General features: G+C 37.6%; 2 protein-coding genes across 4 annotated transcripts in view; one reads left to right on the top strand and one right to left on the bottom strand.

The window, feature by feature from the left end:
- LOC6054758 (hyaluronidase Tab y 2.0101) overlaps positions 1 to 15,573 on the top strand; it is a 267,627-nt gene that overhangs the window by 214,649 nt on the left and 37,405 nt on the right. The window contains exon 1 of one of the 3 annotated variants that reach the window (XM_038251625.1): positions 10,352 to 10,421. The exons of 1 other annotated variant lie outside the window; for it this stretch is intronic. The gene's annotated coding sequence lies outside the window, so the exon portion shown is untranslated. Of the gene's footprint in view, positions 1 to 10,351; positions 10,422 to 15,573 lie in introns of those variants that run through there. One more of the 3 variants, XM_038251626.1, reaches the window with a different exon arrangement.
- LOC119766019 (aspartate carbamoyltransferase-like) lies at positions 228 to 647 on the bottom strand. The gene is made up of 2 exons (XM_038250351.1): positions 385 to 647; positions 228 to 285 (listed from the first exon to the last, which is right to left on the bottom strand). Exons 1-2 carry the CDS (start codon positions 645 to 647, stop codon positions 228 to 230), a joined length of 321 nt encoding a protein of 106 aa, XP_038106279.1.

The following is a 15,573-nucleotide window of genomic DNA, read 5'->3' on the forward strand; positions in this document are numbered from 1 at the left end:
GAAGATGTGATGAAGACCAGAAAACCGAACGAGGAGATTTATTTGTCAAATCAGTAGTTGATTTGTCCGTGACGGCCACTCCCAATGGCTTGACGGTGGCCGTGTCGATCAACGCCGGCGAACTGGCCGCACCGGAGCAGGAACGTGTGCGACTGTAACATAAAATGGACAATGAGGACGAGCAGATCAACCAGCAGTCGCAGTACATGGAAAAGTAAAAGAGCAGATCACGAACGTGCCTCGACCAGCTTCGTAATGTTCTCCGGCATGTCCAAACTCTTCGTACTGACGTCCGCAAGTTAACGTTGTACAGCGTCAACAGGCGCGCCAACCAGTGCATCGTCCTGCCATGCTGCAAATCCTCCACCATAGTAATGGGCTGACCATTCCGTTCCGATTTCCTTCCTGATGGTGAAGATGTCCAGCAGGGCTTGCGTGGGATGTTCCCCGATACCGTCGCCGGCGTTGATCAACGGTTTTCGGCAGATGTGGGCCGCCTTCGAGACCGCTCCCGATTCCGGATATCGCAGCACTACCACGTCCGAGCAGCCAGCCATCACGAGGATGCTGTCCTCGAGGGTCTCGCCCTTCGTGACGGGGAAGCTCGTTTCGTCCATGTAGATAACGCGACCTCCGAGACGTTGCATGGCCGCTATTCCGCGTGCTGTCCTCGTAGAAAATGAACGCGCAGCAAGTTGTCCAACAGAAGATCTTTCGTTGTACGATCTAGCATCGTTTGCGCCACGTTGAAAATCTCGAACATCGAAACGCTGAGCATGAGCTTGCCGGCCAGGGTCGTTCCTTCGAAGTGAGGCTAGCGGCGAGAAGGAGGACGTCCTTGCCGTAGTTTCTGGTAGAGTCGCAGCAGATTCGAAGAAGTGGAGAAGTTGGGTGGTTGTTGGCCGTCGTTTTCCCAGAAAAAGTGATGGGTCGTGTCCAGCAGGATCTTCCTCAGCGTCAGCATGTCCAGCCCGTCCAACGATCCTATGTTCTTCTCGACAGACGGGACCACCGTCGGATTCTTAAGGTACCATTCGCGCATGTTTTGGCCGTAGCCAGGATTAGCGAGAACGTCCACAAACGAGCTTTATGCCAGCGTACGGCGACCAGCGAGCTTTGGAGTGAAAACTCCGGAATGGTCCACTCTTCGTTGAAATCAACCTCGACGTAGTTGTTGGGTTGTGCCGGGAGGCCGAAGATCCGCTTGGGGTTCTTGTAGAACTTGGCGATGAGGTCTTCCAGCGAGAGGCAACCCTCGTTGACAACGGTCACTAAAGGCGGTAGAATCGTTTCTAATCCTAGTCAAGATCCGGTCAGGACCCATCGTAGCGGTAAACTTTTTCGCTGATGCAGGTTGTTCGCCCGGAGTTGGTGTCTTCCATGCGGATGCGGTCTAGTCAAGAACGGCCCATTTGTGTTGCTAGGGGGGAGCCCGTCAAAACCACCCAACTACTCCAATTCCTCGAATCCGCTGCGACTCCACCAGCAACTACGACAAGGACGTCCTCCTTCCGGCCGTTCGCCTCACTCCGAAGGAACGATCCCTGGCCAGCAAGGTCATGCTCAGCGTTTCGATGTTCAGCAACTCAACAAGATCTTCAACGTGGTGCAAAAAAAAAGGATTTTAGTGTTTGTAAACATTAATTTTCGAATGTAAACATTGCTGTTCAATCAGTGTTGCAAGTCGATTTTATTTTGTGGGAAAACCGAGGGGTCTCTCGATTTACCGTGACTTTGATGGCTCATGGCGATTTCACGGGATTCACGGCGGGACCAATTTTGAATCAAATTTTTCCTCCGAGTGTCTTGTCGTGTCGTCGGTAATAACGACGGTCGAGTTCGAGGTATTCACGCAAATCATGGAAATTTATTCTTTACAGCAATTGAATCATTCGTGAAGAAAACAGACCGTTTTTCAGCACCGTCGATGGTTGCACCTCAACAATCGATGCGACTTGTACTGGTCGGAACCAGAATCGCAGGCCGCTCCCGTTCGGTGTGAATCTGAAGCGTTAGAGAGAAGTCGGCAATAAAGGCCGAGGGCGAGGCCGAGGGAAAAATAATTTAGCCAGAGGCCTGGGACAATAACAAATCCGGAGAAGGAGGATGGAGTTTCAGCTGCAGGTTGCGGCGTACGAGGCAGGTTCGTCCGAAAAGATGGCCAACTACGTGAAGTGCAAGCGGATGCCGTCATACTTTCTCGCGGCGAAGGCCACTTTCGTTGAAAAACGAGGGGATCTGCTGAATCAGCGTTCGATTTTGGTAATATGTGACGACTGTCGTCGGATCTTGAACAAATTTTCCACGCTGCGTTCTGTTCATCGGTGTCGTTGGATTTGCTAAGTTTTACGGTTTCGAACCAACCGTGCGCTTATGGTCTCGTCGCTTCCACCGTGACGGAGGTTTCTATGCAAACCGTCCTGATTAAGCGGGCGTTTCGATGTACTGGTTCATTTCGTAACATGACTAGCAAATCGTGGACTGTCTGGACCGTGCGCGGACTTTTGTTTGACTTGGGATGTACATCGTGACCGTGAACAAGATCGGCGACGCTTTGATTCGGGGCAAAAAACGGGATGTGCCTAGTGGGCGTACAGCTCGCAGATGTTCGAGGAAGGATCTTGATCGGGTCAACGACAGCTCCAGTGCGTACTTCTTGGCGTAATTTATGCACCACAAAAACCTACAGACGCAGGAGGAGTAATTCAAACGTTCTGAGATGCAAGCGCTCCTGCTAGGTGTCGTCCAAGACTAGGTTTCCGTGTCAGTACTATTGCAAAATCGTGTCTTCTTAGACCATCTTCATCATCATCATCTTTTATAGAATTAAAGAATAGAATAGAAAAAAGTTAGATTAGAAATATTTCTAATGTAGTGTAACTTCCGGTAGAACCTGCGATCTGCATCTCAAACAGTAGCGGCAATAGTGGGATGAGCGGAAGCGGGTTATTTTGACCATGAGGACCGTAGAAAATTCTTGACAAAAATCCGGAATGGTGCTTCAGAATTCCTGCATAGGTTCTTTTGAACACAAAAAGCAAATAACAATCACCATCGCCTGGCAAACGCTATAGATTTCAAGCGCCGGTGCCATAGCTTTAAAATTAAACGTTTTAAATCTTCATTCCTTTATTTTATTTCTTTGAGCAATCCATTTTTAAATCAATTTCCAATAGTTTTAAATTCAAGACACAATATCATGCCTTGCGCGCTCTCTCTTTTCTCTTCTCTCTTTACGCTCGTTACCTGCCATCGCGCAGGCAGACGCAGGCAAAAACAGTCTGAAGCGAAACGTTTGTGCGGCTGGTTGTTGTTTACGTTTTGTGCGCAGGTATAATTTTCAAACAAATCATTTGATTTACCAGATACTTTGTTCATATTTTTCTTGTTAATCATTTCAGCGTCGTGGAGAACTTGACAAAAACGGGACAGCTGGTGCTGGAGAATTCGATCGGTAATCAAAAGAGATTTTGCCGGCAGCCGGCCGACAATATTGTTCCGCCGAGAATGCGACCAAGCGAACAAACGATTGGCATCAATCAATCTGAATCATCAGATAAGTACATATGTTATTTGAATATTATATTCAGCTTGATACTTTGTGATTTTTTTCTTCTTACTATTTCAGGTTTGGGCGATTTTGGCAGTATGATCAACTAAACAGAATCGACATTCGACTAGAATTTGTGCCGCTAAAGTTAAAATATTATTGTTGTGAACCATCCGTCAAAAAGTGAACATTTCTGTAAAAAAATAGGTAGGTAAAAATGTAAGAACAACTTTTAAAAACCATTTCAAAATTATTTCTCAAAAGTAGTAAATTTGTATGATAAACTTTAATTTACCATTTGAAAACTATTTCTGAAATAGTGAAACTGGGAAAAAATGTAGGATAAACCTTAAATAACCATATGAAAACTATTTCCAAAATAGTAGCGCTAGGTAAAAATAGCAAGAAAAACCCTAAAAAACCATTTAAAAACCCTTTCTAAAATAGTAGACGCAAGGTTAAAATTAGTAAGAAAAACCTTAAAATACTTTTTAAAAACCATTTCTCAAGCAGTAAAAACCGAGAGAAAAAGGTCGCTTTTTCGCGAAAATTAACTTTATTTTTACCATTACACAAATGGTAATCTGACGAAACGTTGTTCGGGGATTTTTAAGGTTACCGTTGCTAACCACCCTCAATTCAGATGGTCGAACTTTATGATAAATGGTAGGGTACCATTTCCGATATGGTATTTTTAAGGTTTTCCTACCATTTTTCAAATAGTGGTTACGATGTCTGAAATGGTGAGAAAACCATTTAACAAAAAGTTTTTTTAATGTTCTCGTTTATGCGGGATCCCTGTTTAGATTGATTTTAATAGTATTGTGCTAATAATTTGATTTTAAAAACATAACTAATATAAAGAAAACATAGATTTCATGACGTTTTCAAAAATTTCCCGGGATAAAAAATATATTTTTTCCGTTTTCCGGTAAACTCAAAACCCTGGAAAATTGGACGCCCTACTTGGAAATCATCGAATAATGTGGTAAACATCAACGTCAGTTTGACAACTGATTTTGACGTTTGAGTGTTTTTCATCCGAATACATTTGAATTAGAGAGCATCCAAATTGGCGGACATTTCGAATCCGCTCTGTACTTCTTACAACCATAAAAAAGCATCAATGAAAAGCAAAATGCATTCTGCCGATTTACCTTTTAAGAATTACTAGTAGTTACTTGAATTAATGGGAAATACACGAATTACTGAGTAACTATGGAATTACTCGAATTACTACGGAATTACTAGGTAATTCCAGAATTACAGGAATTACTGCAGAATTGCGGAGTAATTTTGGAATCACTGAATTACTTACTCAAAATCCGAATGATCCCGTACTAGCTGTAACTTTGGTTTCATACATAAAAATTAATAGGCAATAAATAGAATTATAAAAGGTTTATCGAAATTATCTTTTTAACAGTTATTTTTTATTATTTTATTATTTTCTGAAGTATGTTTTCACAAACAAGAATCATGGAATTACCAGGATTACTGGGATTATTAGGAATTACCAGGATTACTCCGGAATTACAGAATTACTTGCTCAAATTCCAAGTAATTCCGGATTAGTGACCAGTCTGACACGATGCTGGAAACCCCTTGAGACGACCTTTTTGTTTGTTGTTTGTTGTTTGTTGTTTGTTGTTTGTTGTTTGTTGTTTGTTGTTTGTTGTTTGTTGTTTGTTGTTTGTTGTTTGTTGTTTGTTGTTTGTTGTTTGTTGTTTGTTGTTTGTTGTTTGTTGTTTGTTGTTTGTTGTTTGTTGTTTGTTGTTTGTTGTTTGTTGTTTGTTGTTTGTTGTTTGTTGTTTGTTGTTTGTTGTTTGTTGTTTGTTGTTTGTTGTTTGTTGTTTGTTGTTTGTTGTTTGTTGTTTGTTGTTTGTTGTTTGTTGTTTGTTGTTTGTTGTTTGTTGTTTGTTGTTTGTTGTTTGTTGTTTGTTGTTTGTTGTTTGTTGTTTGTTGTTTGTTGTTTGTTGTTTGTTGTTTGTTGTTTGTTGTTTGTTGTTTGTTGTTTGTTGTTTGTTGTTTGTTGTTTGTTGTTTGTTGTTTGTTGTTTGTTGTTTGTTGTTTGTTGTTTGTTGTTTGTTGTTTGTTGTTTGTTGTTTGTTGTTTGTTGTTTGTTGTTTGTTGTTTGTTGTTTGTTGTTTGTTGTTTGTTGTTTGTTGTTTGTTGTTTGTTGTTTGTTGTTTGTTGTTTGTTGTTTGTTGTTTGTTGTTTGTTGTTTGTTGTTTGTTGTTTGTTGTTTGTTGTTTGTTGTTTGTTTTTTTTTTCAATTAGGAATAAATTAAACGTGTTCAGGGAACTCAATTATTTCATACCTTGAGGAAACTGAAGAGTTTACTGGCATCAACTTCAAAAATGTCGAGTTGCTACAACTAAATGCCGTTCCATTGATGTGTAAAACAAACCAAACTTATTCAGACTAAGTAAATAACTTTCCGCAAGCAAACCATAGAAAAACATAACCAAAATCCAACTCTAATCTAACTAATTCCAACTTGTGACGTAAAACTTTGCAGCCCCAAAAAACGACATAGCTCAACTGTGATGATATGTCGGTGCCCGAGGGGTAATTATCGCACTACCAGCATAAACTGACCGTACATTTATAGTACCAGTCACCGTCATAGTCTCCAACAAACGTTAGAAATTCACATGCATGTGAACCAAGTGTGAGTGTGCGTGCGTACGTTAAAGTCTTTGTTTTTCAGTACGCTCGTTCATCCCCACTCACTGGGGTCTAATTTGGTTCACAAATTTTCGGTTATAATTCACCCCATAAAACCGAGGACCCGGAGTTGCAAAACTGCAACGAAACCTTGTCCGATTGCCCGGGTTATAAAATTAGAGGTTTTTGGGGGAAATTTGAGATGTTAAAGGGGAATGGTCCTATTTTCGACCTACAAGTTTCTATTTTGGACTCAATTGGAATGTTTTCAGTACCTATGTCAATTATTCCTAGTGTTGGCTGTCTAAAATTTTTTGAAATAATAGATCCATAGACCGAAAATAGGTTCATTATCCAAATTTGGTATACTTACAACTGAAACTGGGTTTACAGTCATCTAATGACTATTTCGAGGTTAACTAATGTCGATGTTTTTGGAGCAGTTTATTTCTAAAACTTTTTACTAAACTTTTAATGCAAACTAAACCATTATTTTCATGGGGGAAGCCAAAAAACGCTGCACTTTCATCACTGCGTGCAACTGGATATTTCCATGAAAAACCCATAATCTCGAGCACAGCAGCACTCACATATCCCATCACTCATCAGGGCAAGGTCGACTAAACTCACCCCTATATCAAACTCCGGTCCGTCCGTTCATCAATCAAGCTACGACGACGGAGAAGGGGGCGATGCACTGTTCGGTCCAGGCTTTAGGCTCAGCACTTTGCGTAGGGCACAGCTGTTTTTCCCCCTGGCCGGCATTGAGAAAGGCCTCTCGTCTCTCTCATCGACAGTTTTGTAGCGCCGTGAAACGATTTACATTTTAATTACACATAAAACGCGTGTGCGCCTTCCTTCTCCCAAAAATGTTATTTATTATCGACACTGGGGCTGAGTTATGGGGCGCCGTGGGTTGGAGTTGCTTTGGGTTCTATGGATTTAAACTATTTGAAATATTTAAATTAAACAATAATGTACGCACGAAAATAGAATACATCCAACAAATTATGAAAAGAATTGAAAGATTTCCCATTATAAATGAGAACACACGTAGAATTCAAACAACAATGCAAACGGTCATTATCACTCGCTTAGGGTGGCTCAGTAGACCATTCACCTTCCCAAAAAGCCGTTCAACTTCAAATGAAGCTTACTTGTGGATAACGCGGAGATTTTACCTTGTCCTGTTGAACAAGTCGAGCAACATCAATTCCCGTCTTCCAAATCCCCTATCATTGTCCCTGGTGTGCGGTGGAGATGTGAGCGGCCGGCAATGGACGGTAATCATGGTGTTGAGAATCTGGTTCAGGTGAAGTTGGTTCTATTCTCAATTATCAACTCCTAGGCAATTTGAACTTGCATAATTATTGCGAGCAATTCCAGCTCAAATCAGGAATTTTTCTGGTACTTTTGCACCCGACCCTCTCCGATTTCAATGAAACTTTGTAGACATGTTATCCTAGGCCTAGATAAGCCATTTTTGTGTATATGGAGTCAGTTGCACTCGATAATGACATTTGAGAAGGGCGTAAGGGTTTTACATATTTTTGTATTTTGTAATTTAAATATTGCTGAAAATTCCGAAAATCAAATAATTAATGATTTGCGAGTACAACTTTTTGTGTTAAAATGATAATTTTTCAAAATGTTAATGGATAATTCTCCGCCAAATCACACAGCAGTTGCCCCGACCCCTCTTCGATTTGCGTGAAACATTGTCCTAAGGGATAACTTTTGTCCCTGATCACGAATCTGAGGTCCGTTTTTTGATATCTCGTGACGGAGGACCCCTTCAATTTTTGAACATGCGAAAAAATAGGTGTTTTTCAATAATTTTCAGCCTGAAACGGTGATGAGATAGAAATTTGGTGTCAAAGAAACTTTTATGTAAAAAAAGATGCCCGATTTGATGGCGTACTCAGAATTCCGAAAAAAAATATTTTTCATCGAAAAAAAACTAGAAAAGTTTTAAACACTCTGCCATTTTCCGTTACTCGACTGTATTAAATTTTGGAACATGTCATTTTATGGGAAATTTAATACTTTTCGAATCTATATCGACCCAGAAGGGTTAATTTTTTCAAAACTTTTTTTCGTAAAATCACGATAACATATATCAATTTTTTGTTATTGTCTGCTCTACAACTTTGTAGATCATTGTTACACTCTAAAAAATAACCTTGCTAAGTTAGAAAAAACACGAAATTTTAAAATGAAAATTTTTATTTTAAATGAAAAAATGACCCTTCTGGGTCAATGTAGATTCGATAAGTACATAAAATTTCCCATAAAATGACATGTTCCAAAAAAATTTACTGTCGAGTAACAAAAAATGACAGAGGTTTTAAAACTTTTTTAGTATTTTTTTTCGATGAAAAATACATTTTTTCGGAATTCTGAGTACCGTGAACCGGGGTGACTTTGACAGGATTTCAATTTGTTTTTGGAATATTTTCCAACTGTTAAGGTTTTTCTCAAGATTACTATTAAAAAAAAAAAAATAAAAAAAAATAAAAAAAAATAAAAAAAAATAAAAAAAAAATAAAAATAAAAATATGATTTAAATTCCGGGGTGACTTTGATAGTCATAGTTTTTCTTGTTAAAATCAGATTTAAGGTGTTCAAACTTTATTTGTACGTCAAATGTACCATCACTAAGGTTGCTGATATAGTTTTAAAGAAAGAAAATCAGTGTTTATATTTAGTTAACTAAGTTTATAAAATTGTTAAAATGTTGGAATTTTTCCTTAAATCCGTTGAAACTAGTTTTGTTTACAAATTATCGATTTATATTGCCTTTTATACTAAATTCAAAGCACGAATCACAAGTTTTCACATTTTACATGAAATTTGTGCAACTGAAATTGAATTTAAATTTGGAGATTTTATTGAATTGTGTTTTAAAAACACATAAAATTTATTATTTGCAAACTTATTTTACCATCTTCTAGTGGAAAATTGTCCAAAGAATCTGAAAATGCATTCCCTTTTCCGATTCAAAATCATATTCATTGAGAAAATCATGACACTTTGAGAAGTTTTAAATAATGCCTTTCATCAACATTTTCTTAGTTAAAGTAAACTAAATATTTAAACTTTTCAAAATTTTATGAAAAGTTCTTCTTTAGGTACATTGAACTCTTCTCTACCCCGGTCAGTATGATTCTAAACCAATCCGTATGTAATTTATTTGTACTCTTCATTTTCCGGAAAAATCTTAAACCTATCAATTTAACCCCGTTTTACGGTACGCCATCAAATCGGGCGTCTAATTTTACATAAAAGTCCCTTTGACACCAAATTTCTATCTCATCACCGTTTCAGGCTGAAAATTATTGAAAAACACCTCTTTTTTCGCATGTTCAAAAATTGAAGGGATCGCACCGCCCCTCCGTCACGAGGTATCAAAAAAACGGACCTCGGATTCGTGATCAGGGACAAAAGTTACCCCTTAGGACAAAGTTTCACGCAAATCGAAGAGGGGTCGGTGCAACTTTTCCCGATTTCGTGTAAGTTGGTAGAGAATTACCCTAATGTTTAAGAGAGTTAAAGTTTTTTGTATTAAATTAAATTGTTTCATCTTATTCATAAGAATCTCTGCAAAACTGTGTGAAGTTTAATCAAGAAGCTATCTGATTTTAGGTCAAAATGCTTTATTATACAGTCATCCAACCAATTGAGAAATGTTTACAGATCGTTAAATTTACTAATAAGTATAATAGATAACAGAAAATAATCATTCAATTATTTTTTTATTAGAAAGCTTTCCCGAGATCTATTGTTTAGGCAATTTTAGTTAAATTGACGGAGTTCTGAGGCATTTTTTTTTTCAAAAAAATGAAAAAAAAAGTTGAGTTTTTTTTTGTCTTATCACGAATCACGTTGTATGTCAAGTTTTTCATTTTAGTGTTGAAGTTTTCTAAAATATAAATGGTTGTTAAAACGATAACTGCTTTGAAAAAAAATCTTGTGTAATTGACCCCATCTTACGGTTCAACATCACTAGCAAGTTCCGTTCCGCAGTTCCACCGGAAAACAAAGCGGTGGCTCCCAAAAAATGGCAGCTTTGTGACACGATGTGACAGCAGTTTATCAGTCGAAAACAGACGGGGCAGATAGAGCGCGCTCCACCACGCTGTATAAATAATGTAATAGAACGCTCGGGTAGGTTCAGTTGGCGCTCAGGTGGATCGAGTGGTAAAAGTGTTAATCAATTTCCCCCCTCCAAAAAATAACCTTGGTTTCGGCGGTGCCCGTTGGAAAAGTGCAGCATGTTTTTCAAGCGACAGCTGGTGCAAGAAGAAAACTTTATTTTCGAAAAACTTTGAGAACTTTTGTTGATAACGTCAAGTTGAAGCTTCTTCCTGTCCCGAGAAAAAACGTGCCATCGTTAGTGAACGATCTGTGAACGTGAGTCGAGCAAAAAGGAACAAAATTGAAATCCACTTTGTTCTGAAAATATAAGTGAAACAAAAAGGAAAGGAAAAAAACAAGTGAAATGAAGTAGTCAATTGCATTGAGAGCTGACTAGCATCCAGTGGAGAATTGTTCTTGGAAAAAGCTACCAGAGTGCAGCAAATCAAATCATATCTCGGATTTAAACCAGTGCTATCCCAGAACTGGTTGTTGAATCAATGTTGAACGGATTTTCGGCAATCGGTTTTACCACTTAAGGAATCAAACATTTATTGTCTGGTCAGATAGTACTATCATGAGCTGTCTTTGTTGAATACTTAGAATTCCTATTTTTCGAGTAGGAATCTCGCAATCGAGAACGACAAGGCGTAGAGCGTATGATTTGATTTGATTTTTTGAGAATACAAAAATGTAATCTTAGAAAGCTATAAAATTTTCTAGAATGAATTTCGAGGGTTTTAAATATTTGATTACTTTTGATATTTTTGATTTTTTTTACTCTATAATTTAAGACTTTTTAAATGATCAATCAATTAAATAATCTTTTGAAAAATCAAAATTATTCAAAACCAAGTTCAAATTGCTCAGTTTTTAAGAAAATCGTATTTTTTTTCAACATATTTATTTAAGTTAAAAAATAAACTTTTTATATTTAGAAAGCTTAGATTTACGATTTTTTTTCTCTTCAAACAAGCTTCAAAAAATTGCCGCAAAAAATAATACCATTGTCTTGTAGGAAACTTTCTGCTAAAAAAGTTGTTATTTAGTTAACTAGTTTTTGGACTCCAGTGCTCAGATACAACAATTTAAGTAAAATAAAAATGGAGAATTTTCAAATTTCATATGAAAAAATCATTTTAATGTTTACATCACTGTTTAAGCTACTACCATCATGTTTATGTTTACAAAACTTTATAGTTTTTTTTATTACAGTAGTTGACTTACTCAGTAATTTTAATTAATTTGAATATGTGACGTAAGCGCCATTAAGAAGAAAAGCACATCAAAATCACCTTTTTCCAAGAAAAATCTGAAACTGCTTTTTGCTCGAAATATTTAACCAATGCATTAATGTTTGTAATATAAAAAAAACGATTTTTTTGCCTTTTTAAATCAAATGTTGAATTATTGAAGTGCGGTTAGTTTTAAATGCTTTTCTTTCTAAATTTTGCTTGACAATTGCAGGAATGACATTTGTTAATATTCAAACCCTTATTTATCAATTTTCAAATAAATTGGTTTACCTTTTGCTTTTATGAATACGAAAATACGAATTCTTGTTTTTTGGCAGAAGTATCTGTAATCTTGTCTTTTAAATGTTACTCTTTGTTTAATGTTTTGACAATTTTGTACTGAACTATTTATTTTTTGCTCTAAATATTAAACGAAGGTAGACTGTTTTCAGATAATAGCAAAAATATTTCCATAAAAATGGAATTTATTGACATACAATATTATTTAAGTTTCATCTGAAAAATTACAAATAAAACCAAATTTAAATTTTTAAAGATGATTTTCAGATTCTTTTTAACAAACAGCACCACGAAAAGCATTAAACATCATTACAGTTATGCTACTGTCAGCAATTTTCAATGTAACAATGAATTTTAAATGTATTTTGATAAGTTAGAATCGATTTTACATTTTTTCATTATTTTTTCAAGGAAAATAATGAATATTTTTGGTAATCCTGAGGGGAGAGGAGTTGACAAAATTTCGATATTTTTTCTGTTTTCAAGAATTTTGCTAAGAATTCAAACTTTTGCCTCTAAAAAAATGTCCACTCGATGTTTTGTCATTTTGACATTAAATATTTCAGTACTAAGACCTGGCAACCCTGCCATGCGAAATCTCAATTAGAGTGGAAAATATTGAATTTGTCAAAGCTGAATGCTCAATAACTTGTTAATTTGCTTCCTAAATAATTTTTAAAACTCTGGAATCACTGTTAGGCGATATTTTCTATCTTAAAAAATACTTCCAACCCTTGGATGATCCATGTTTTGAAAATATATTTCTGTACTGTTCTTAAATTGAAAAACAAATCTCTCCCACTAGCTGAAACGCCTTCCCTCCAATAGCGACTCTGCTAGCCTGCCTTGCTTTGTAGGATTGTGCGGAAACCATTCCGTAGTTAATTAATTTAATTAAGTTTTAGCATTGTGTCGTAATTTGTCACTCTCCAGAGCTGGGATGCGGACAGATTCAATTTAGTTGCGTGAACGGTTTCTCGTTTCGTGATTCAGCTGGAGTGAGGTTTGTGTTTTTTTATGATTTTTAAACGTTTAATTAATTTAATGATGGTGATGAAGAGCGAGTTTGTAGCCGCATAAAAGGTGTGATTTTATGGAACAACAAACTGTGTGACTTGTTTGCACAACTAGACTGTAAAAGGCACTTGTTATTATTGACTCATTTGTCGTGCAAGTTGCACTTGTTTTTTTTTTACATTTATTCATAATATTTGCACTGCAATTGTTTCACGTTGCCACGTGTGGCACGTGCTGCACTCTCCACGCTTTTCAGAATCATTTGTTCATATTCAAATCCTGATGAATTCATATTGACATTGAAGCAAAATGTAAAACAGCACCGTTTGTTACTCGGAATTAGATACAAAATCAGGCACCGGCAATTTTTCATCAAAACCGTATTACTTACGCCAGCGTGGTCGTAATAAAAACTCCTTTCATATGGGGGGCTTCTAGGAAGAAAGTCAAATTTTCCCCACAAACCAAATTGTGTCTTTCCACCCCGTCGTCACCGGGCGTACCAAAGTCCGCAACGGTAACAAACAGTTATGGGTAACACACACTGACACTCAAATTCCGAAAAAGATTATTCGATTCCATCTGTCCAACTGGCTGTCGGTTGCATTTGGCTTCTAGTCAGGACGAGAGATGATCACAGTTTAAAAATGTCTGAAAATCAAAATCACTTTTTTGATCAACTTCGCAAACTATCGAAATCGACAAGAAAAATAAAATATTTAAAAAATGTCTTTGAAAATTGATGACAAAAACTTTTTTAAAATTATTTTTAACTGTGAAATCTGTTGAGTTTGTAGTATCCCGCGGTTATATGTATCCAGTACAGCCAAGATGGTCAATATGTGCATTGTGTGCAGTGCATCTTGTGCTTGAGAGACGCGGAGTTTGCTGAATTAAATTTTTGCAATTCCTGCACGTAACGAGATTTAATCTTGTTTTCCTCTGGGATGAGTTGCAACAGCAACAGCACGGATGGCGTGTTTCGTTGGAGAGATATTTTTCAAAACTAGTTTATACAGCCTTGAACTAGATATTTGAAGTTGCTTTTGGGGAGTGAATTGGAATCATCAAAAAAGGGTTTTTTTTTGTTGATACATACACTTATAGGCCAAATTGAGTTAACAACGCCATTTTGTGCAGCTCTCCAGACCTCACCTTTTGTCCTTCACAGATCCCCAAAATTTGATTTTAATCCTGAGATATTCAATTCAAAACCGAAAAAAATCCATGCAATTTTATCACTTTTCATACGAAAGAGTTTTAATCTTGTCGTGCTATTTTAACTCATCCTGAAATTTTTTGTAAGTGCGACAACTGGCCAAACGGATTTCAGGACAGAACGCGTTTGACACACGTGCAAGCCCGACAACCGTAAACATTTGTAATCACAACTCGGGACTCCAGCAACCAAATTCAACCAAACTTCGGGACAATGCACAGAATGTTTAACTAAACAAAACGTGTTTGTTATTGTTTACATTGCGTGCTCTATTATTTGTTCATTTAAGGTCAAACATTGAAATGCGTTTTCCCCGGAACGTCAAAAACATACATACATTTTACAGTGCATTCTTTATCTTTTGGAACTCAACTCATAGCATACGACGTATCCAAGTTTTCCTCGAAATTTGCATACCAAGCAGCACAGCAAAGCTGCATCTTTCTCTCCATAAGAAAAAGACACACAAAAAAGCTCATCACACTGCAGTATTTTCTTCACCATGGCAATGCATCCAACCAGGAACAAGACTTTAAGGCTTCTCGGTGTTGCTTCCATTTTTTTTTCCGTCACCGTAAGACAAAGCACCACGCTCCGTGCATCATCAGCAGATTCAGCTGGTCGTCCCCAGGCTGGCCTAGCCGGGTGTCGGACACCCCGACGACGGCCACACCATTGTTGTCTCTTTCTCCAAGGGCTAGATTTCTCGAAGCTGTGCACTAAATGCATCCACTGCTGCTGCTGCTGTGACAGCTACTTCCCCTTAAGTTAGAACAATGCGGCAGTTCCCCTTACTAGTGCCATAGTAAGCCACTTAGTCACTCAGCAAGTGTCCATGGCCGACGGCGCTCCCAGCTGCTTTCAGTTCAGTGGCGGCCGGCCCAATTTGCATAAAGATAATTTTCCAACCAGTAGACGTTCCGACGCTTCATTCGCTCTAATTGTTGTTCGACTGATGGCCTGCGGGACGGGACGGGCTACTACTAACTAGTATTGGCCGCGTAGATCCAGTCGGCCGGACCCCGACCGCAGAACGTGTGCCAACCAATCATCCATCGGATGATGGGCAGACAGCATCGCGTCACCACAGACAGGTGGAGCGGGAAAGCGATATGTTCTGTTGAAAATGAAAATTTCAACCAGAATCTGGTGCAAACGAGATTGTTTTACAAACATTGTCAGACCTTTAAAACAACTTAACACATAGAATACTTAGGGGTCATTCCACCTCATTAAAAAAAATCAATATTGAAATCAAAATTTACTGATCAAGCTCAAATTTGAAGGGGCTTTTGATAACATCAAAACAAGCAATAATCCTGATATTCATCCGGTTTACTAATTAAATTACAAATATTTTTAAAAACTAATCCTTCCTCAATATTTTTTTAATCTGTACCCCCTCTAACTCTGAAATAAATCACGTTGTTGTCAAAAAAATATA

This window comes from Culex quinquefasciatus, chromosome 2 (genome assembly GCF_015732765.1).
Source record: "Culex quinquefasciatus strain JHB chromosome 2, VPISU_Cqui_1.0_pri_paternal, whole genome shotgun sequence".
Lineage (NCBI taxonomy): Eukaryota > Metazoa > Arthropoda > Insecta > Diptera > Culicidae > Culex > Culex quinquefasciatus.